We start from the raw sequence: 22,678 nt of genomic DNA, 5'->3' as shown, positions 1-22,678 counted from the left end.
GTAATGAGGAGGGATGGATAGGGTAGTGAGGTGGTAATGCAGAGGGTTGGATAGGGTAGTGAGGTGGTAATGCAGAGGGTTGGATAGGGTAGTGAGGTGGTAATGCAGAGGGTTGGATAGGGTAGTGAGGAGGTAATGAAGAGGGTTGGATGGGGTAGTGAGGTGGTAATGAAGAGGGTTGGATAGGGTAGTGAGGTGGAGTGTACTTTCTCTGATAGCAACCATAAGATGAAGTAACCTAACTTGTCTTTTGGGTGAACTATCCCTTTAAATCCTCTTAAACCCACGTTTTTATTTCCTGGCCTTGCTTTCTTTCTTTGGTCAAAATTTGCTCATTTTTATGACTAACCAACCATTTTGCATTACGCTGAAAACACATGTAGCTTATTTATGTCAAGCTATAAGTGTTGTTTTGGAAGGAGGTAGACCACCAAAGTCCTCAGTCATTTCTAAAAAAGATCAATCACGTTTTATTTTAATCAGTCCCTTTTTAAGAAACGGCAGTTGTTTAGAATAACACTTCCATATACAGCACAGAGCTCTGTGTTTGGTGAGGCTGAGGCCGCTGGGGTTAGGGAAAGTGGCCGTTAGGAATGCTTCTAATGTGGTGAGAGAGCAGTTGAAGTGTTGCTCTGTTTGGATGCAATGCAAAGGTCAAACACAGCATACAAAAACATCTCCCTCTTTTGGCAACAAATTGTCTCGTACTCTTCTTCCTTGACAAAGTTGCAAAAGCTCTCGACTGTGTTTAGTGGAGGTAATGGAAATGTTGTTTGTTTGCCAAAGCAGAGGATGATGATAATATGATGATAATATGATGATAGTATGATGATAGTATGATGATAATATGATGATAATATGAGAGGGTTGAGATGGCCTGTGTTGTTGTTACCTTGGAATGAGGCTAGGGGGTACCATGGTCGGTTGGGTCTGGGTGGTACCATGATCTGTTGGGTCTGGGTGGTACCATGGTCTGGTGGGTCTAGGTGGTACCATGGTCTGTTGGGTCTAGGTGGTACCATGGTCTGTTGGGTCTAGGTGGTACCATGGTCTGTTGGGTCTGGGTGGTACCATGATCTGTTGGGTCTGGGTGGTACCATGGTCTGTTGGGTCTGGGTGGTACCATGGTCTGTTGGGTCTGGGTGGTACCATGGTCTGTTGGGTCTAGGTGGTACCATGGTCTGTTGGGTCTAGGTGGTACCATGGTCTGTTGGGTCTAGGTGGTACCATGGTCTGTTGGGTCTAGGTGGTACCATGATCTGTTGGGTCTGGGTCGTACCATGGTCTGTTGGGTCTGGGTGGTACCATGGTCTGTTGGGTCTGGGTGGTACCATGATCTGTTGGGTCTGGGTGGTACCATGGTCTGTTGGGTCTAGGTGGTACCATGGTCTGTTGGGTCTGGGTGGTACCATGGTCTGTTGAGTCTAGGTGGTACCATGGTCTGTTGGGTCTAGGGGGTACCATGGTCTGTTGGGTCTAGGTGGTACCATAGTCTGTTGGGTCTAGGTGGTACCATGATCTGTTGGGTCTAGGGGGTACCATGGTCTGTTGGGTCTGGGTGGTACCATGGTCTGTTGGGTCTAGGTGGTACCATGGTCTGTTGGGTCTAGGTGGTACCATGATCTGTTGGGTCTAGGTGGTACCATGGTCTATTGCGTCTGGGTGGTACCATGGTCTATTGCGTCTGGGTGGTACCATGGTCTGTTGGGTCCAGGTGGTACCATGGTCGGTTGGGTCTAGTGGTACCACGGTCTGTTGGGTCTAGGTGGTACCATGGTCTGTTGGGTCTGGGTGGTACCATGGTCGGTTGGGTCTAGTGGTACCACGGTCTGTTGGGTCTAGGTGGTACCACGGTCTGTTGGGTCTGGGTGGTACCATGGTCTGTTGGGTCTAGGTGGTACCATGGTCTGTTGGGTCTAGGTGGTACCATGGTCTGTTGGGTCTAGGTGGTACCATGGTCTGTTGGGTCTGGGTGGTACCATGGTCTGTTGGGTCTAGGTGGTACCATGGTCTGTTGGGTCTGGGTGGTACCATGGTCTGTTGGGTCTGGGTGGTACCATGGTCTGTTGGGTCTAGGTGGTTCCATGGTCTGGTGGGTCTAGGTGGTACCATGGTCGGTTGGGTCTGGGTGGTACCATGTTATGTTGGGTCTGGGTGGTACCATGTTCTGTTGGGTCTGGGTGGTACCATGATCTTTTGGGTCTGGGTGGTACCATGATCTGTTGGGTCTGGGTGGTACCATGATCTGTTGGGTCTGGGTGGTACCATGATCTGTTGGGTCTAGGTGGTACCATGATCTGTTGGGTCTGGGTGGTACCATGATCTGTTGGGTCTGGGTTGTACCATGATCTGTTGGGTCTGGGTGGTACCATGGTCTGGTGGTACCATGATCTGTTGGGTCTGGGTGGTACCATGGTCTGGTGGTACCATGATCTGTTGGGTCTGGGTGGTACCATGGTCTGTTGGGTCTAGGTGGTCTCTCTCTCTCACTCCTTCCATGCCTTGCTCTCTCCCCATGTCTCTCTCCCTCTGTCGCCAAAGCCTATTACAGGTCTTTGATGGTGGGGCATGGTGTTTGTCATGGAGGCCTGGTGAAGAGGCTTGTCCGGTACAGTCTGCGATGTCACGACCGCCACCAGCCCTACTGAGCCAGACTGTATCTACTGTCTGTCTCAACCACAGCTCTCTTCTTGTCTGTCTGCCTCCCTCCTTCTCTCAATCCGTCCCCTGTAGCTCAGTTGGTAGAGCATGGCGCTTGCAACGCCAGGGTTGTTGGTTCGTTTCCCACGGGGGGCCAGTATGAAAATGTATGCATTCACTTAACTGTAAGTCGCTCTGGATAAGAGCGTCTGCTAAATGACTAAAATGTTAAAAAATATATAAAAAAATGTAATCCTTCTCTTCCCCAGAACTCCATACAGGTTTATGGATGACTCCACTGACTCCTTCATCCCAATGAACTCTGCTCAGTTGTATGATACAGGCCTAGATAATCCTGCCTGCTTTTTCAGATTTAGATCATTCAAAGCTTTCAAGTTATGATGTTGATGTCATGGAATGCATGGCCTGAATGTCCTCCAAACATCCTCCAAAAGAATCACAGTTGTGTACTGGTTCAAATCAACAAGAACTTAGAATAAAAGTAATCTTGCTGCTCCCAAAAGTTTATGTATTATTTATCATCATAAAACTGGATTTAAGATGCTCAACATGTAGGCCTAATGAGCTGTTCTGTTTCTCTCCCTTCTGCCCCTGTGTTCCAGACAAGGAGACCCTGATCACTGACAGTGGGAAGCTCCACACTCTAGACCTGCTGCTGTGTCGCCTCAAGGCTCAGGGACACCGAGTCCTCATCTACTCACAGATGACTCGCATGATAGACCTACTCGAGGTGAGTAGAGTGCAGTAGAATGTAGAGTGCAGTAGAATGTAGAGTGCAGTAGAATGTAGAGTGCAGTAGAATGTAGAGTGCAGTAGAATGTAGAGTGCAGTAGAATGTAGAGTGCAGTAGAATGTAGAGTGCAGTAGAATGTAGAGTACAGTAGCATGTAGAGTGCAGTAGCATGTAGAATAGAATGTAGAGTACAGTAGAGTGCAGTAGAATGTAGAGTGCAGTAGAGTGCAGTAGAATGAATGTAGAGTGCAGTAGAATGTAGAGTGCAGTAGAATGTAGAGTGCAGTAGAATGTAGAGTGCAGTAGAATGTAGAGTACAGTAGAATGTAGAGTGCAGTAGAATGTAGAGTGCAGTAGAATGTAGAGTACAGTAGAATGTAGAGTACAGTAGAATGTAGAGTGCAGTAGAATGTAGAGTGCAGTAGAATGTAGAGTACAGTAGAATGTAGAGTACAGTAGAATGTAGAGTGCAGTAGAATGTAGAGTACAGTAGCATGTACAGTAGAATGTAGAGTGCAGTAGAATGTAGAGTACAGTAGAATGTACAGTAGAATGTAGAGTGCAGTAGAATGTAGAGTACAGTAGCATGTACAGTAGAATGTAGAGTGCAGTAGAATGTAGAGTACAGTAGAATGTACAGTAGAATGTAGAGTGCAGTAGAATGTAGAGTACAGTAGCATGTAGAGTACAGTAGAATGTAGAGTACAGTAGAATGTACAGTAGAATGTAGAGTGCAGTAGAATGTAGAGTACAGTAGAATGTACAGTAGAATGTAGAGTGCAGTAGAATGTAGAGTACAGTAGAATGTACAGTAGAATGTAGAGTGCAGTAGAATGTAGAGTGCAGTAGAATGTAGAGTACAGTAGAATGTAGAGTGCAGTAGAATGTAGAGTACAGTAGAATGTACAGTAGAATGTAGAGTAGAATGTAGAGTGCAGTAGCATGTAGAGTGCAGTAGCATGTAGAGTGCAGTAGCATGTAGAGTGCAGTAGCATGTAGAGTGCAGTAGCATGTAGAGTGCAGTAGAGTGCAGTAGAATGTAGAGTGCAGTAGCATGTAGAGTGCAGTAGCATGTAGAGTGCAGTAGCATGTAGAGTGCAGTAGCATGTAGAGTGCAGTAGAGTGCAGTAGCATGTAGAGTGCAGTAGCATGTAGAGTGCAGTAGCATGTAGAGTGCAGTAGAATGTAGAGTGCAGTAGCATGTAGAGTGCAGTAGCATGTAGAGTGCAGTAGCATGTAGAGTGCAGTAGCATGTAGAGTGCAGTAGCATGTAGAGTGCAGTAGAATGTAGAGTGCAGTAGAGTGCAGTAGCATGTAGAGTGCAGTAGCATGTAGAGTGCAGTAGCATGTAGAGTGCAGTAGCATGTAGAGTACAGTAGCATGTAGAGTAGAGTAGAATGTAGAGTGCAGTAGAATGTAGAGTGCAGTAGAGTGCAGTAGAATGTAGAGTGCAGTAGAATGTAGAGTGCAGTAGAATGTAGAGTGCAGTAGAATGTAGAGTACAGTAGAATGTAGAGTACAGTAGAATGTACAGTAGAATGTAGAGTGCAGTAGAATGTAGAGTAGAATGTAGAGTGCAGTAGAATGTAGAGTGCAGTAGAATGTAGAGTAGAGTAGAATGTAGAGTGCAGTAGAATGTAGAGTACAGTAGAATGTACAGTAGAATGTAGAGTACAGTAGCATGTAGAGTACAGTAGAATGTAGAGTACAGTAGAATGTACAGTAGAATGTAGAGTGCAGTAGAATGTAGAGTACAGTAGAATGTACAGTAGAATGTAGAGTGCAGTAGAATGTAGAGTGCAGTAGAATGTAGAGTGCAGTAGAATGTAGAGTGCAGTAGAATGTAGAGTACAGTAGAATGTACAGTAGAATGTAGAGTGCAGTAGAATGTAGAGTAGAATGTAGAGTGCAGTAGCATGTAGAGTGCAGTAGCATGTAGAGTGCAGTAGAATGTAGAGTGCAGTAGAGTGCAGTAGAATGTAGAGTGCAGTAGCATGTAGAGTGCAGTAGCATGTAGAGTGCAGTAGAATGTAGAGTGCAGTAGCATGTAGAGTGCAGTAGCATGTAGAGTGCAGTAGAATGTAGAGTAGCATGTAGAGTGCAGTAGCATGTAGAGTGCAGTAGCATGTAGAGTGCAGTAGCATGTAGAGTGCAGTAGCATGTAGAGTAGAGTAGCATGTAGAGTAGAGTAGAATGTAGAGTAGAGTAGAATGTAGAGTGCAGTAGAATGTAGAGTGCAGTAGAGTGCAGTAGAATGTAGAGTGCAGTAGAATGTAGAGTGCAGTAGAATGTAGAGTGCAGTATAATGTAGAGTATAATGTAGACTACAGTAGATGTACAGTAGAATGTAGAGTGCAGTAGAATGTAGAGTGCAGTAGAATGTAGAGTACAGTAGAATGTAGAGTGCAGTAGAATGTAGAGTGCAGTAGAATGTAGAGTGCAGTAGAATGTAGAGTACAGTAGAATGTACAGTAGAATGTAGAGTGCAGTAGAATGTAGAGTGCAGTAGAATGTAGAGTGCAGTAGAATGTAGAGTACAGTAGAATGTAGAGTGCAGTAGAATGTAGAGTACAGTAGAATGTACAGTAGAATGTAGAGTGCAGTAGAATGTAGAGTAGAATGTAGAGTGCAGTAGAATGTAGAGTGCAGTAGCATGTAGAGTGCAGTAGCATGTAGAGTGCAGTAGAATGTACAGTAGAATGTAGAGTGCAGTAGAGTGCAGTAGAATGTAGAGTGCAGTAGCATGTAGAGTGCAGTAGCATGTAGAGTGCAGTAGCATGTAGAGTGCAGTAGAATGTAGAGTGCAGTAGCATGTAGAGTGCAGTAGCATGTAGAGTGCAGTAGAATGTAGAGTAGAATGTAGAGTGCAGTAGCATGTAGAGTGCAGTAGCATGTAGAGTGCAGTAGAATGTAGAGTGCAGTAGGATGTAGAGTAGAATGTAGAGTGCAGTAGCATGTAGAGTGCAGTAGCATGTAGAGTGCAGTAGAATGTAGAGTGCAGTAGGATGTAGAGTACAGTAGTATGTAGAGTAGAGTAGAATGTAGAGTAGAATGTAGAGTGCAGTAGGATGTACAGTAGCATTGTAGAATGCAGTAGCATGTACAGTAGGATGTAGAGTGCAGTAGGATGTAGAGTGCAGTAGGATGTAGAGTGCAGTAGGATGTATAGTGCAGTAGGATGTAGAGTGCAGTAGGATATAGAGTGCAGTAGGATGTAGAGTGCTGTAGAGTGCAGTAGGATGTAGAGTGCAGTAGCATGTAGAGTGCAGTAGCATGTAGAGTACAGTAGCATGTAGAGTGCAGTAGAGTGCAGTAGGATGTAGAGTGCAGTAGGATGTAGAGTGCAGTAGGATGTAGAGTGCAGTAGGATGTAGAGTGCAGTAGCATGTAGAGTGCAGTAGAGTGCAGTAGAATGTAGAGTGCAGTAGAATGTAGAGTGCAGTAGAGTGCAGTAGGATGTAGAGTGCAGTAGCATCTAGAGTGCAGTAGAGTGCAGTAGAATGTAGAGTGCAGTAGTATGTAGAGTACAGTAGCATGTAGAGTGCAGTAGAATGTAGAGTGGATAGTACGGTGGACTCCAGGGTCGCTCATCTACTGTAAGGAGACATCATGGTCGTCAGTGCGAGTGTGAGAGACATCCACAGAAACAGTGCATCTGGCCTGTAATTCTAAAGCATCTCAGAGTAGGACTGCTGATCCAGGATCAGGTCCCCCCCATCCATTCATCTAAGCTAAGATAAACTAAGATAGACTATATATACAAAAGTATGTGGACACCCCTTCAAATTAGTGGATTCTATTTCAGCTACACCTGTTGCTGACAGGTGTATAAAATCGAGCACACCGCCATGCAATCTCCATAGACAAACATTGGCAGTAGACTGACCTTACTGAAGTGACTTTCAACGTGGCACCGTCATAGGATGCCACCTTTCCAACAAGTCAGTTCGTCAAATTGCTGCCCTGCTAGAGCTGCCCCAGTCGACTGTAAGTGCTGTTATTGTGACGTGGAAACGTCTAGGAGCAACAACGGCTCAGCCGCGAAGTGGTAGGCCACACAAGCTCACAGAACAGTACCGCCGAGTGCTGAAGCACGTAGCACGTACAAATCGTCTGTCCTCGGTTCCAACACTCACTAACGAGTTCCAAACTGCCTCTAGAAGCAACGTCAGCACAAGAACTGTTCGTTGGGAGCTTCATGAAATGGGTTTCCATGGCCGAGCAGCCGCACACAAGCCTAAGATCACCATGCTCAATGCCAAGCGTCGGCTGGAGTGGTGTAAAGCTCGCCGCCATTGGACTCTGGAGCAGTGGAAACGGGTTCTCTGGAGTGATGAATCATGCTTCACCATCTGGCAGTCCAACCGACAAATCTGGGTTTGGCGGATGCCAAGAGAACGCTACCTGCCCCAATGCATAGTGCCAACTGTAAAGTTTGGTGAAGGAGGAGTAATGGTCTGGGGCTGTTTTTCATGGTTCGGGCTATGCCCCTTAGTTCCAGTGAAGGGAAATCTTAATGCTACAGCATACAATTACATTCTAGAGGATTCTGCACTTCCAACTGTGTGGCAACATTTTGGGGAAGGCCCATTCCTGTTTCAGCATGACAATGCCCCCGTGCACAAAGCGAGGTCCATACAGAAATGGTTTGTCGATCTGTGTGGAAGAACTTGACTGGCCTGCACAGAGCCCTGACCTCAACTCCATCGAACACCTTTGGGATGAATTGGAACGCCAACTGCGAGCCAGGCCTAATCGCCCAACATCAGTGTCCGACCTCACTAATGTCCCCGCAGCAACGTTCCAACATCTAGTGGAAAGATTTCCCAGAAGAGGCCGTTATAGCAGTAAAAGGGGGGACCAACTCCATATTAATGCCCGTGGTTTTGGAATGAGATGTTGGATGAGCAGGTGTCCACATACTTTTGGTCATGTAGGGTATGTGTTGTAGATCTGTCTCACCACTAGGGGGAGCACAGGTACAGCTGGTTGCCCTGATCATCCTGTACCTCGTTATAGAGGGACTACCTCGTTATAGAGGGACTACCTCGTTATAGAGAGACTACCTCGTTATAGAGGGACTACCTCGTTATAGAGAGACTACCTCGTTATAGAGAGACTACCTCGTTATAGAGAGACTACCTCGTTATAGAGGGACTACCTCGTTATAGAGAGACTACCTCGTTATAGAGAGACTACCTCGTTATAGAGGGACTACCTCGTTATAGAGGGACTACCTCGTTATAGAGGGACTACCTCGTTATAGAGAGACTACCTCGTTATAGAGAGACTACCTCGTTATAGAGGGACTACCTCGTTATAGAGGGACTACCTCGTTATAGAGAGACTACCTCGTTATAGAGGGACTACCTCGTTATAGGGACTACCTCGTTATAGAGGGACTACCTCGTTATAGAGGGACTACCTCGTTATAGAGGGACTACGTCGTTATAGAGGGACTACGTCGTTATAGAGGGACTCTCTCTTGGAAAGGATGTGTGGGCAATGGGGTGAGGAAAAATAGATGCATGGAGAAAACAAAAGCACTTGGAGAAAAAGAAAGAGGGATCAAGCGAGAAAGAGAAGTAGTTTATTTGTGGCGTGTGGAAAGGTCTCTTGTTGAGCTGAAAGCGTGGGAACTGCCAGGGTGCTTCCAGCATTACAGCATTCTGCCCTCTGTACAACAATAGCATTCAGTCACTCCTGGTCCTCATTCTTTATAGCTCTATCGCTATTGTTGCCCTACACACACACACACACACACACACACACAAACGTGGACACAATTACCACTTTTATTCTGTAAGGCAGAACTTCCGTGGCGTGAAATCATTGTAATTCTTCCTCCATTCTCTCATAGTTGGTCTTGTTCCATAGTGAGGTAGTCCGTTCTGTAGTGAAGTAGTCCGTTCTGTAGTGAAGTAGTCCGTTCTGTAGTGAAGTAGTCCGTTCTGTAGTGAAGTAGTCCGTTCTGTTGTGAAGTAGTCCGTTCCGTAGTGAAGTAGTCCGTTCCGTAGTGAGGTAGTCCGTTCTGTAGTGAGGTAGTCCGTTCTGTAGTGAGGTAGTCCGTTCTGTAGTGAGGTAGTCCGTTCTGTAGTGAGGTAGTCCGTTCTGTAGTGAGGTAGTCCGTTCTGTAGTGAGGTAGTCCGTTCTGTAGTGAGGTAGTCCGTTCTGTAGTGAGGTAGTCCGTTCCGTAGTGAGGTAGTCCGTTCCGTAGTGAGGTAGTCCGTTCCGTGTTGAGGTAGTCCGTTCCGTGGTGAGGTAGTGTGTTCTGTAGTGAGGTAGTCCGTTCCGTAGTGAGGTAGTCCGTTCCGTGTTGAGGTAGTCCGTTCCGTGGTGAGGTAGTGTGTTCTGTAGTGAGGTAGTCCGTTCCGTAGTGAGGCAGTCCGTTCCGTGTTGAGGTAGTCCGTTCCGTGGTGAGGTAGTGTGTTCTGTAGTGAGGTAGTCCGTTCCGTAGTGAGGCAGTCCGTTCCATAGTGAGGTAGTGTGTTTCCGTATTGTATTGAGGTAGTGTTAGATGGGCTGTTTCCATAACTAGGACTTTGATGGCTGAACTGGCAGCCCTGTCCTGGTGACTGGCTACACGTTCCTGGTGACTGGCTACACGTTCCTGCTGTCTGTTTGGTAACATTGCTGGCAGACATCTTATGGGCTGGAATAAGGTGGTCTATACTAGGTCTTCAAAAGAGAGATTATTTGTGGGTACTAAAACGATGCATATAGTCTTTGGGCAGGGAGGGATAAATGCCAACGGTAATAGCACAAGGTGATCTGTGATCAATGACTGCACTGAATGCACTTTCTTTCACTCACCAATAGGGAGCAGATCAGACCAGTGATTTTTCTGAAGTCGAATTGAGACATTGATAGATTAAGTCCTACCCTTTGCTGCCATACACCGTTCAATCCGATCTGTCTGTAGTCCTATTTATTGCTCCTTTACATCAAGGCTCCCCTTTTGGATCATGAAACCACCGCATTGCATCTGCTGCATATATTACAAGAACAGCAGGCATGCCAAGACCACTCACTGAAAGATGCAAGAGCCATTCTGATGGGGCTATGCTGCTCTAAACGATCCAATTGGAATCTGTAGACGACTAGTCTTATTCATTGAGCTATTGTTTTACACATCATTCATTCATTTATTCTCCAGATGGTTCATGTGGTCCAGGTCTGTCTCAGTCACGACCAGGAGGCTGGAGACTAAAGTCAGAGTACTTGCTACCTTTGCTAGAGTAATTATACTTGATGTCAGCATGGCGTCTCTCCGCTGTTCAGGAGGGACACTGCCAAGACCTGGGAGATCGAGGACACAGACAGAGAGCCCTGACTGGCTAGGATTCACTCACGGGAAAGAACGAAAAAGTGGAGGAGATGAAGGAGTTTTAGGGAGGTGGAGGAGATTACAAGTTGTAGTTGGGGGATGTACAATTGATACAGGGAAGGAGAAATGAAATGCAGGAGAGGCAGGAGGGATTCGAGAGGCAAGCTCTTTCTGTGATTTCCAATTCATTGGCCAGAGCCCCAGAGCCAATCAGAGGTGCTTAGCATCAGAGACGAGGGTCTAATGGTCCTCATGTAGTCTTCACCAGGACCAGATGTGTTGTGGGACCAGGACCAGATGTGTTGTGGGACCAGCGCCAGATGTGTTTTGGGACTAGCGCCAGATGTGTTTTGGGACTAGCGCCAGATGTGTTGTGGGACCAGCGCCAGATGTGTTGTGGGACCAGGACCAGATGTGTTGTGGGACCAGCGCCAGATGTGTTGTGGGACCAGCGCCAGATGTGTTGTGGGACCAGCGCCAGATGTGTTTTGGGACCAGCGCCAGATGTGTTTTGGGACCAGCGCCAGTTGTGTTTTGGGACCAGCGCCAGATGTGTTTTGGGACCAGCGCCAGATGTGTTTTGGGACCAGCGCCAGATGTGTTTTGGGACCAGCGCCAGATGTGTTGTGGGACCAGGGCCAGATGTGTTTTGGGACCAGGGCCAGATGTTGAGTGGGACCAGGGCCAGATGTGTTGTGGGACCAGGGCCAGATGTTGAGTGGGACCAGGGCCAGATGTTGAGTGGGAAAGATGTCTGGTATATTATTGGTAGGGAGAAGTGTCTGGTATATTATTGGTAGTAATGTCTGGTATATTATATAGTGTCTGGTATATTATTGGTAGTAATGTCTGGTATATTATGTCTGGTATATTATTGGTAGGGATTAAGTGTCTGGTATATTATTGTTAGGGATTAAGTGTCTGGTATATTATTGGTAGGGAGGAGTGTCTGGTATATTATTGGTAGGGATTAAGTGTCTGGTATATTATTGGTAGGGATTAAGTGTCATTTAGCAGACGCTCTTATCCAGAGCGACTTACAGGAGCAATTAGGGTTAAGTGCCTTGCTCAAGGGCACATCGACAGATTTTTCACCTAGTCGGCTCGGGGATTAGAACCAGCGACCTTTCGGTTACTGGCACAACGCTCTTAACCACTAAGCTACCTGCCGCCCTTTACTTTATATTTCAGTTGTTGTGTATATTACATTTGTTTTATTTGACAACTTTATTATTTCATTCCAAGTCATCTCCTCCATAGAGCTGCTGTCTGACAAAATCACTATTTTAGTAGTTCTTCAAAGTAAATAAGGCATACTTTTATGACTGCTGAATACCAACTATCAATCACTTACATCATGTATTTTCAGGGAGAGATACAGTGCCTTCAGAAAGTATTCATACCCTTGACTTATTCCACATGTTGTGTTACAGCCTGAATTCAAAATGGATTAAATAGATATTTTTCTCACCCATCTACGCACAATAACCCATAATGACAAAGTGAAAACATGTTTTAGAATATTTTGCAAATGTGTTGAATATGAAATATCTAATTTACATAAGTATTCACACCCCTAAGTCAATAATGTTAGAATCACCTTTGGCAGCGATTATAGCTGTGAGTCTTTCTGGGTAAGTCTCTAAGCTTTGCACACCTGGATTGTACAATATTTGCACATTATTCTTTAAAAAATTATTCAAGCTCTGTCAAGTTGGTTGTTGATCATTGCTAGACAGCCATTTTCAAGTCTTGCCATCACTTTTCAAGACAATTTTAAGTCAAAACTGTAACTATGCCACTCAGGAACATTCAATGTCATCTTGGTAAGCAACTCCAGTATATATTTAGCCTTTTGTTTTAGGCTGATGACCTGCTGAAAGGTGAATTTGTCTCCCAGTGTCTATTGGAAAGCAGACTGAACTAGGTTTTCTTCTAGGATTTTGCCTGTGCTTAGCTCTATGTCGTTTCTTTTTATCCTAAAAAACTCCCTAGTTCTTGCCGGTGACAAGCATACCCATAACATGATGCAGCCACCACTATGCTTTAAAATATGAAGAGTGGTACTCATTGATGCTTTTGTATTCAGGACATGTAGTTAATTTCTTTGCCACATTTTTTGACGTTTTACTTTAGTGCCGTATTGCAAACAGGATGCATGTTTTGGAATGTTTTTATTCTGTACAGGCTTCTTTCTTTTCACTCTGTCATTTAGGTTAGTATTGTGGAGTAACTACAATGTTGTTGATCCATCCTCAGTTTTCTCCTATCACAGCCATTCAACTCTAACTGTTTTAAGTCACCATTGGCCTCATGGTGAAATCCCTGAGTGGTTTCCTTCCTCTCTGGCAACTGAGTTAGGAAGTACGCCTGTATCTTTGTAGTGACTGGGTGTATTGATACACCATCCAAAGTGTAATTAATAACTTCACCATGCTCGAAGGGATATTCAATGTCTGCTACCAATAGGTGCCCTTCTTTGTGAAGCATTGGAAAACCTCCCTGGTCGTTGTGGTTGAATCGGAGTTTGAAATTCACTGCTCGACTGAGGGACATTACATATCATTGTATGTGTGGTGTACAGAGATGAGGTAGTCATTGAAAAAATCAATTTAAACACTATTATTGCACACAGTGAGTGCATGCAGCTTGTGACTTGTTAAGCACATTTTTACTCCTGAACTTTAGGCTTGCCATAACAAAGGGGTTGAATACTTTTCATTTTTAATTAATTTGTAATAATTTCTAAAAACATAATTCCACTTTGACATTATGGGGTATTGTGTGTAGGCCAGTGACACAAAATCTCAATCTAATCCATTTTAAATTCAGGTTGTAACACAACAAAATGTGGAAAAAGTCAAGGCGTGAACGCTTTCTGAAGGCACTGTACCTCGCGAAGCAACTGCTTTCTATCACTCTCGATCTTCTCTCTTTCTCTGTGTCTTCCCCCACACTAACCTAACATAGCAGGCGTAAAAGAAACACACAGACCGGACAAGTAGGTGTGCAATGGATTATGGTCATTGTAGTTAATTCCCATGTTTTCTGCGCTAAACTATGTAGAGTATTGGCCTGTTGGAAACTACAACTCTCTACTACATCTCACAGTTCGGCCTTGATCTGATTTATCTCCAGAGAAACTGCACATTGAGATCACAGAAGAAGGGAAAAAAACGAACGAAATGGAATTCAAATAATTGAACCGACGTCAGTTAATTAGTTGTTTAAAAATAACCGACATTTCAGTTAATCGCTCAGCACTAGGAGATGGAGATCAACACATTACCTTACCACCAGACTATTTATAGACTAGACTTCATAAGCTAAAGAGTTAAGGGCAATGCCCTAAAACAGATCCCTGGGTAACCCCCATTGTACTCACACTGGCCCCTGAGCTACATAGAGGAACAAAGAGGTCAGTAAATACTTTTTGGTGACCAATATGTTGAGGTTTTTCCCACCACTTATAGTAAAACGTAGTAAAACTAGCATTTGACATGAGACTAAATCAGTGTCCACTCATGAACTGTCAGAGCATCCCAAGGTGGGCCAGTGCTGTTGCAAGGGCCAGAGGTTGAGATATAATGGAATAGAGGTGTGTTTCTTAACCAATGTTAGCACCGGGGACAGGCTTGCTATGCTGGGGTTATGCCCTGTGCGGAGACTGCAGACCATTAAAAGGAAAGCTAACACTTGGAATCATATTATTTTGGTGTCCCCTCACACACTGAGGGAGCGTTCAGCAACAACATAACGAAATGACTGAAGGACTGTCTGACCAGGTCAGGCATTAGCAACGTCCCATGGACCTGAGATTGAGAAACAGTTATATAGATTAATATCCTGTGGCGTGGATGAGTGGACTCCAAACCTGTAGTCTGTGGTTTGATGTTCTGTGTTGTGGCCTACTTCAAGCTGTCTGAGTTCTCTTGTGTCATCGAGGGAGTGGAGAAAACCTCTGGTCAGGACCAGGCTGTCTCAAGCTGGGGCCCAAAGGCACTTAAGGCCACAGTGATTTCACAGTCGACGCAAACAGAGCTACGGATCTCAAAACTTCAGCCACACAAAAGTATTTAGAACTACGTAGAGAGCTACGCAAACAAACCTCTGTTGGATCCGTTGCGTAGACTGGGTAAAGCCCTTTAGCTGTTAGTTGACCCTGCAGGGGTCTTCCTCCTTAGAGGATAATTAGAATAACCCTTTAGCTGTTAGTTGACCCTGCAGGGGTCTTCCTCCTTAGAGGACCGTTAGAATAAAAACCAGCTGTTGGAAACCAAGTCATTTGCTGTCAGCTCGCTGACTGAGGGACAGATCAGCAACATCCCATGGAGCGGAGGAGGTTGAGAAATAAAACATTGGTTGTGTACTTCCAAACCTGTGGTCCCCAAGTGTTGCACTGTGAACCACATGCAGCTTTCCGAGTTCTCTCATGACCCATTGAGTGAAAGAGAAACCAAGACATCTCTTGCCAGGTCCCAGACTCTAGCTGTGACCCAAAAGGACTTAACTGCCCTATCATCGTCTCTCTCCATTCCAGTTGTTCCTAGATATTCTGTGTTGTGGCCCACTTCAAGCTTTCTGAGTTCTCCTGTGACTCAACAATAGCCAGGAATAAGCTAGTATCTTAAAACCCTTTATCTCTCTCTCTCTCTCTCTCTCTCTCTCTCTCTCTCTCTCTCTCTCTCTCTCTCTCTCTCTCTCTCTCTCTCTCTCTCTCTCTCTCTCTCTCTCTCTCTCTCTCTCTCTCTCTCTCTCTCTCTCTCTCTCTCTCTCTCTCTCTCTCTCTCTCTCTCTCTCTGTAGGAGTACATGGTGTATCGTAAACACACCTACATGCGTCTGGATGGCTCCTCCAAGATCTCAGAACGCAGAGACATGGTGGCTGACTTCCAGAGCCGGTGAGTAGACTGTGTGTAGTCTCTTCTTAGTGTAAATCCTCAGTGGTGTAGACTATTGGCTGTGGACGGTTTGGTCTCACTCCTGTTTGTCTGTATCCTGCCTGTTTCTGTGTGTTCTGGTTTGCATTAGTTCTGTTCTCTGTGGGCCTTTTGGCGCTCTGCTTCTGGTTGTGGTGAACGTATGCTACATTGAAGGTGTTGGAGGGCCGGTAGGAGGCACTCTTTCATCTGGTCAAAAAACAATATCCCAATGCCCCAGGGCAGGACATTGCCCTGTGTAGGGTGCCGTGTTTCTTGTTGGGCGTTAAACGGGTGTCCTGACTCTGGTCACTAAAGATCCCTTGGCACTTATCGTAAGAGTCGGAGTGTTAACCCCGGTGTCCGGGCTAAATTCCCAATCTGACCCTCATACCATCATGGCCACGTAATCATCCCCAGCTTCCAATTGGCTCATTCATCCCCCCTCCTCTCCCCTGTAACTATTCCCCAAGTCGTTGCTGTTAATGAATGTGTTCTCAGTCAACTTACCTGGTCAAATAAGGGTATTTTTTAAAGTAATGTTCTTCCTCTTTCCTCCCTCTCTCAGGACTGATATCTTTGTGTTCCTCCTGAGTACGAGGGCTGGAGGTCTGGGCATCAACCTGACTGCTGCTGACACTGTGAGTCACTCTGTCTGCATCTCTCTCATCCACTTAAAGTGGAGCCATTTAAATAAAGCGCCTTCGGAAAGTATTCAGATACCCTTGCTTTTTCCATATTTTGTTACCTTACAGCCTTATTCCAACATTTATTAAATTGTTTTTTCCCCTCTCATCAATCTACACACAATACCTCATAATGACAAAGCAAAAACTGGTTTTTAGAAATTTTTACAAATGTATTAAAAATAAAAGAACGGATATCATATTTCCATAAGTATTCAGACCTTTACTCAGTACTTTGCTGAAGGACCATTGGCAGCGATTACAGCCTCGAGTCTTCTTGGGTATGACGCTACAAGCTTGGCACACCTGTATTTGGGGAGTTTCTCTGCAGATCCTCTCAAGCTCTGTCAGATTGGATGGGGAGCGTCGCTGCACAGCTATCTTCAGTTCTCTCCAGAAATGTTAGATCAGGTTTAAGTCCGGGCTCTGGCTGGGCCACTCTAGGACATTCAGAGACTTGTCCCGAAGCAACTCCTGCGTTGTCTTGGCTGTTTGCTTAGGGTCGTTGTCCTGTTGGAAGGTGAACCTTCGCCCCAGTCTGAAGTCCTGAGCGCTCTGGAGCAGGTTTTCATCAACGATCTCTCTGTATTTTGCTCTGTTCATCTTTCCCTCAATCCTGACTAGTCTCCCAGTCCCTGCTGCTGAAAAACATCCCCACAGCATGATGCTGCCACCACCATGCTTCACCATAGAGATGGTGCCAGGTTTCCTCCAGATTCAGGCCAAAGAGTGCAATCTTGGTTTCATCAGACCAGAGAATCTTGTTTCTCATTGTCTGAGAATCTTTTAGGTGCCTTTTGGCAAACTCCAAGCGGGTTGACATGTGCCTTTTACTGAGGAGAGGCTTCTGTCTGGCCACTTTACCATAAAGGCCTAATTGGTGGAGTGCTGCAGAGATGGTTGTCCTTCTGGAAGGTTCTCCCATCTCCACAGAGGAACTCTGGAGCTCTGTCAGAGTGACCATCGGGTTCTTGGTCACCTCCCTGACCAAGGCCCTTCTCCCCCGATTGCTCAGTTTGGCCAGGCGGCCAGCTCTAGGAAGAGTCTTGGTGGTTCCAAACTTCTTCCATTTAAGAATGATTGAGGCCACTGTGTTCTAGGGAACCTTCAATGCTGAAAAAAAAATGTTGGTACCCTTCCCCAGATCTGTACCTCGACACAATCCTGTCTCGGAGCTCTACGGACAATTCCTTCGACCTCATTGCTTGGTTTTTGCTCTGACATGCACTGTCAACTGTGGGACCTTATATAGACAGGTGTGTGCCTTTCCAAATCATGTCCAATCAATTTAATTTACAACAGGTGGACACCAATCAAGTTGCAGAAACATCTCAAGGATGTTCAATGGAAACAGGATTCTCCTGAGCTCAATTTTGAATCTCATAGCAAAGGGTCTGAATACTTATGTAAATAAGGTATTCGTTTTTTATGTTAAATACATTTGCAAAGATGTCTAAAAACCTGTTTTCCCTTTGTCATTATGGGGTATTGTGTGTAGATTGATGAAGATTTTTATTTATTTAATCAATTTTACAATAAAGCTGTAACGTAACAAAATGTTGAAAATGGGGTCCGAATACTTTCCAAATGCAGTGTATGTATGTTTAAATAAGCTGCTATACATATTTCTCCAAACAGAGGCCTGGATGGCTGTATAACTGTTTTCCCCAGCTGATTTTCTAGGGGGCTGTGAGTAATTTGCCTCTCTTCCACTCCCTCCCCCCTCCTTCCCTCTTTCGCTCTCCCCCTCCCTCTCTCCCCCTCTCTTTCGCTCTCCCCCTCCCTCCCCCTCTCCCCCTCTCCCCCTCTCTCCCCTCCTCCTCCTCTCCCCCCTCCCTCTCTCCCCCTCTCTCCCCTCTCTCCCTCTCTCCCCCTCTCCCCTCTCTCCCCTCTCCCCTCCCTCTCTCTCCCCCTCTCCCCTCCCTCTCTCTCTCCCTCTCTCTCTCTCTCCCCCTCTCCCCCTCCCTCTCTCTCCCTCCCTCTCCCCTCCCTCTCTCTCTCTCCCTCTCCCTCTCTCTCTCTCTCCCCTCTCCCCTCCCTCTCTCTCTCCCTCTCCCCCTCCTCTCTCTCTCCCTCTCCCCCTTCCCTCTCTCCCCCTCTCCCCCTCCCTCTCTCCCTCTCCCCCTCTCCCTCTCTCGCTCTAGGTGATCTTCTATGACAGTGACTGGAACCCCACAGTGGACCAGCAGGCGATGGACAGAGCTCACCGCCTGGGTCAGACCAAGCAGGTCACTGTGTACCGTCTCATCTGTCAGCTCACTATAGAGGAGAGGATACTGCAGAGGGCCAAGGAGAAGAGTGAGGTGAGACACTCACACATACAGACATACACACACTACTTTGGGTCAAGAAGAAGATGGAGCTCACAGTACTGACATCCTACAGGATTTAATACGATGCTTTGAACAGTACTGACATCCTACAGGATTTAATACGATGCTTTGAACAGTACTGACATCCTACAGGATTTAATACGATGCTTTGAACAGTACTGACATCCTACAGGATTTAATACGATGCTTTGAACACTACTGACATCCTACAGGATTTTATACGATGCTTTGAACACTACTGACATCCTACAGGATTTAATACGATGCTTTGAACGGTACTGACATCCTACAGGATTTAATACGACGCTCCGAACAGTTTCTATTTTCTCACAGCTTTCTATCCTTTTTAGAGAGAGAACCCAAAGGCCTTGGTCCTAGTTAACCCTTTGTAACCCTGTGTCCCTCTCTCTCCCCCCATCAGATCCAGAGGATGGTGATCTCCGGGGGTAACTTTAAACCAGACACCCTGAAGCCTAAAGAGGTGGTCAGTCTGCTGTTGGATGACGAGGAGCTGGAGAAGAGACGTGAGGGGACTTTTCAGAAATGTGATTGGTTGCTGTGTTGTGTGAGAGCCTGTTACTGATACCTCTGTATTGTGTCCTGCAGTGCGTGTTCGTCAGGAGGAGAAGAGACAACAGGAGGAGTGCAGCAAGGTGAAGGACCGCAAGAGGAAGAGAGAGAAATACGCTGACAAGGTACTAATGTCACTTTAATGTCACCCTAATGTCAATTTATCACTTTAATGTCACCATTATGTCACCCTAATGTCAATTTGTCACCCTAATGTCACCCTAATGTCAATTTGTCACCCTAATGTCAATTTGTCACTTTAATGTCACCATTATGTCACCCTAATGTCAATTTGTCACCCTAATGTCACCCTAATGTCAATTTGTCACCCTAATGTCACCCTAATGTCACCCTAATGTCAATTTGTCACCCTTATGTCACTTTAATGTCACTTTAATGTCACCCTAATGTCAATTTGTCACTTTAATGTCTCCCTAATGTCACCCTAATGTCAATTTGTCACCCTTATGTCACCCTAATGTCACCCTGTCACTTTAATGTCACCCTTATGTCACCCTAATGTCACCCTAGTGTCACCCTTATGTCATCCTAGTGTCACCCTTATGTCACCCTAATGTCACCCTAGTGTCACCCTAGTGTCATCCTAGTGTCACCCTTGTCATCCTAGTGTCACCCTTATGTCACCCTTATGTCAACATAATGTCACCCTAATGTCACGCCTTTTTAATGCTTGCTTTTTAAAGAATACACATACAGTGCATTCAGAAAGTATTCAGACTGATTTACTTTTTCCACATTTTGTTAGGTTACAGCCTTATTCTAAAATTGATTAAATTGTTATTTATCATCAATCTACACACAATACCTCATAATGACAAAGCAAAAACTGGTTTTTAGAAAGTTTTGCAAATGTATTAAAAATAAACAACTGAACTATCACATTTACATAAGTATTCAGACCCTTTACTCAGTATTTTGTTGAATACCTTTGTCAGCGATTACAGCCTCGAGTCTTCTTGGGTATGGCGCTACAAGCTTGGCACACCTGTATTTGGGGAGTTTCTCCCATTCTTCTCTGCAGGTCCTCTCAAGCTCTGTCAGGTTGGATGGGGAGTGTCGCTGTACAGTTATTTTCAGTTCTCTCCAGAGATGTTCGATCGGGTTTAAGTCCGGGCTCTGGCTGGGCCACTCAAGGACATTCAGAAACTTGTCCCGAAGCCACTCCTGCGTTGTCTTGGCTGTGTGCTTAGGGTCGTTGACCTGTTGGAAGGTGAACCTTCGCCCCAGTCTGAGGTCCTGAGTGCTCTTTGCTCTGTTCATCTTTCCCTCGATCCTGACTAGTCTCCCAGTCCCTGCCGCTGAAAAACATCTCCACAGCATGATGCTGCCACCACCATGCTTCACCGTAGGGATGGTGCCAGGTTTCCTCCAGACATGACGCTTGGCATTTAGGCCAAAGAGTTCAATCTTGGTTGCATCAGACCAGAGAATCTTGTTTCTCATGGTCTGAGAGTCCTTTAAGTGCCTTTTGGCAAACTCCAACGGGCTGTCATGTGCCTTTTACTGAGGAGTGGCTTCCGTCTGGCCACTCTACCATAAAGGCCTGATTGGTGGAGTGTTGCAGAGATGGTTGTCCTTCTGGAAGGTTCTCCCATCTCCACAGAGGAACTCTAGCGCTCTGTCAGAGTGACCATCGGGTTCTTGGTCACCTCCCTGACCAAGGCCCTTCTCCCCCGATTGCTCAGTTTGGCCAGGCGGCCAGCTCTAGGAAGAGTCTTGGTGGTCCCAAACTTCTTCAATTTAAGAATGATGGAGGCCGCTGTGTTCTTGGGGACCTTCAATGCTGCAAAAAAATGTTGGTACCCTTCCCCAGATCTGTGCCTCAACACAATCCTGTCTCGGAGCTCTACGGACAATTCCTTCGACCTCATTGTTTGGTTTTTGCTCTGACATGCACTGTCAACTGTGGGATCTTATATAGACAGGTGTGTGCCTTTCCAAATCATGTCCAATCAATTGAATTGACCAAAGGTGGACTCCAATGAAGTTGCAGAAACATCTCAAGGATGATCAATGGAAACAGGATACACCTGAGCTCAATTTCAAGTCTCATAGCAAAGGGTCTCAAAACCTATGTAAATAAAGTATTTCTGTTTTTTTATTTGTAATAAATTAGCACACACAACAAAATCTGTTTTTGCTTTGTCATAAGGGGGATTTTTATTTATTTAATCAATTTTAGAATAAGCCTTTAACATAACAAAATGTGGAAAAAGTCAAGGGGTCTGAATACTTTCCGAATGAACTGTATATGACATATCAGGGACATATTATTGTTCCCCACAACACCTCAAAGAGAAAAAATTATATATAATGCTTATTTATTAGTTAGAGAGGAACATTGGGGCTTTAATCCCAGAACTACTCACATCAAAGAGCATTACAGCACCGTGCCCCCCCTTACAGAGGGAAGAGCAGGAAGCCACTGAAGATGCTGTGGTTATCCCCATTGTCAAAGATCCCTGTACCTTCAGGGAGATGCACAGAAACCCTACCTCCCACTTCCAGCTCAAAAATCAATGCATTGGATATGGAAGTTTGACCCTCCCCACTATTGCCTTCCCCAATCAACACAACTTTTTGTCCATTCTGGTCAAGGCATACAGTCGCGTATCCCCCACTGTAATTATCACTGATGCTGTGACTCTGAAGTAGTAGACTCTCGCTGATGCTGTGACCCAAGTCCATTCAGATCCGAGAGGAGTTCCACACCTTTCCTATAACCACCTCCCTATCTCCCCCCCCCCTCTCTCTCTCTCTCCCTCTCTCTCTCTCTCTCTCTCTCTCTCTCTCTCTCTCTCTCTCCCCCCCTCTCTCTCCCTCTCTCTCCCCCTCCCTCTCTCTCTCCCTCTCTCTCCCCCTCTCTCTCCCTCTCTCTCCCCCTCCCTCTCTCTCTCCCTCTCTCCCTCTCTCTCTCCCTCTCTCACCCTCTCTCTCTCTCTCCCCCTCCCTCTCTCCCCCTCTCTCCCCCTCTCTCTCTCCCCTCTCTCCCCCTCTCTCTCTCTCCCCCTCCCTCTCTCCCTCTCTCTCTCTCTCCCCCTCCCTCCCTCTCCCCCCTCTCTCTCTCTCCCTCCCTCTCTCTCCCCTCCCTCTCCCCCTCCCTCTCTCCCTCCCTCTCACCCCCCCCTCACCCCCTCTCTCTCTCTCTCTCTCTCTCTCTCCCCTCTCTCTCTCTCTCTCTCTCCCTCTCCCCCTCTCTCTCTCTCCATACAGAGAAAGAAGGATGACGAGGATCCTAAGAGGAGGAAAGAAGTGAACCTGGTCATCCCTTACATCCCGTCTGCAGACAACTCTAACCTCTCAGCCGATGGAGATGATTCATTCATCAGTGTAGACATGGACGACTCTGCCATGCCCAGCCCCTTCAGCGAGGTGAGAGATGGAGGAGTGAGTGGGAGGGAGGTTAGACCTGCTGCATCTGTAAACTCT

At 45.9% G+C, this 22,678-nt stretch overlaps 1 protein-coding gene across 3 annotated transcripts in view; it reads left to right on the top strand.

Moving 5' to 3' along the window:
- The window catches only part of ino80 (INO80 complex ATPase subunit), a 98,457-nt gene that overhangs the window by 62,476 nt on the left and 13,303 nt on the right, over positions 1-22,678 (top strand). For all 3 annotated transcript variants that reach the window (XM_041859990.2, XM_045213700.1, XM_045213699.1), the window contains exons 27-33: positions 3,264-3,391; positions 15,527-15,621; positions 16,208-16,280; positions 18,470-18,628; positions 19,080-19,182; positions 19,265-19,353; positions 22,463-22,621. In XM_041859990.2, the coding sequence (XP_041715924.2) occupies positions 3,264-3,391; positions 15,527-15,621; positions 16,208-16,280; positions 18,470-18,628; positions 19,080-19,182; positions 19,265-19,353; positions 22,463-22,621 (806 nt within the window). The remainder of the gene's footprint in view (positions 1-3,263; positions 3,392-15,526; positions 15,622-16,207; positions 16,281-18,469; positions 18,629-19,079; positions 19,183-19,264; positions 19,354-22,462; positions 22,622-22,678) is intronic.

The sequence above is a fragment of the Coregonus clupeaformis genome, unplaced genomic scaffold (genome assembly GCF_020615455.1).
Source record: "Coregonus clupeaformis isolate EN_2021a unplaced genomic scaffold, ASM2061545v1 scaf0141, whole genome shotgun sequence".
Taxonomy (NCBI): domain Eukaryota; kingdom Metazoa; phylum Chordata; class Actinopteri; order Salmoniformes; family Salmonidae; genus Coregonus; species Coregonus clupeaformis.
This window is presented reverse-complemented; position numbering and strand designations above follow the sequence as displayed.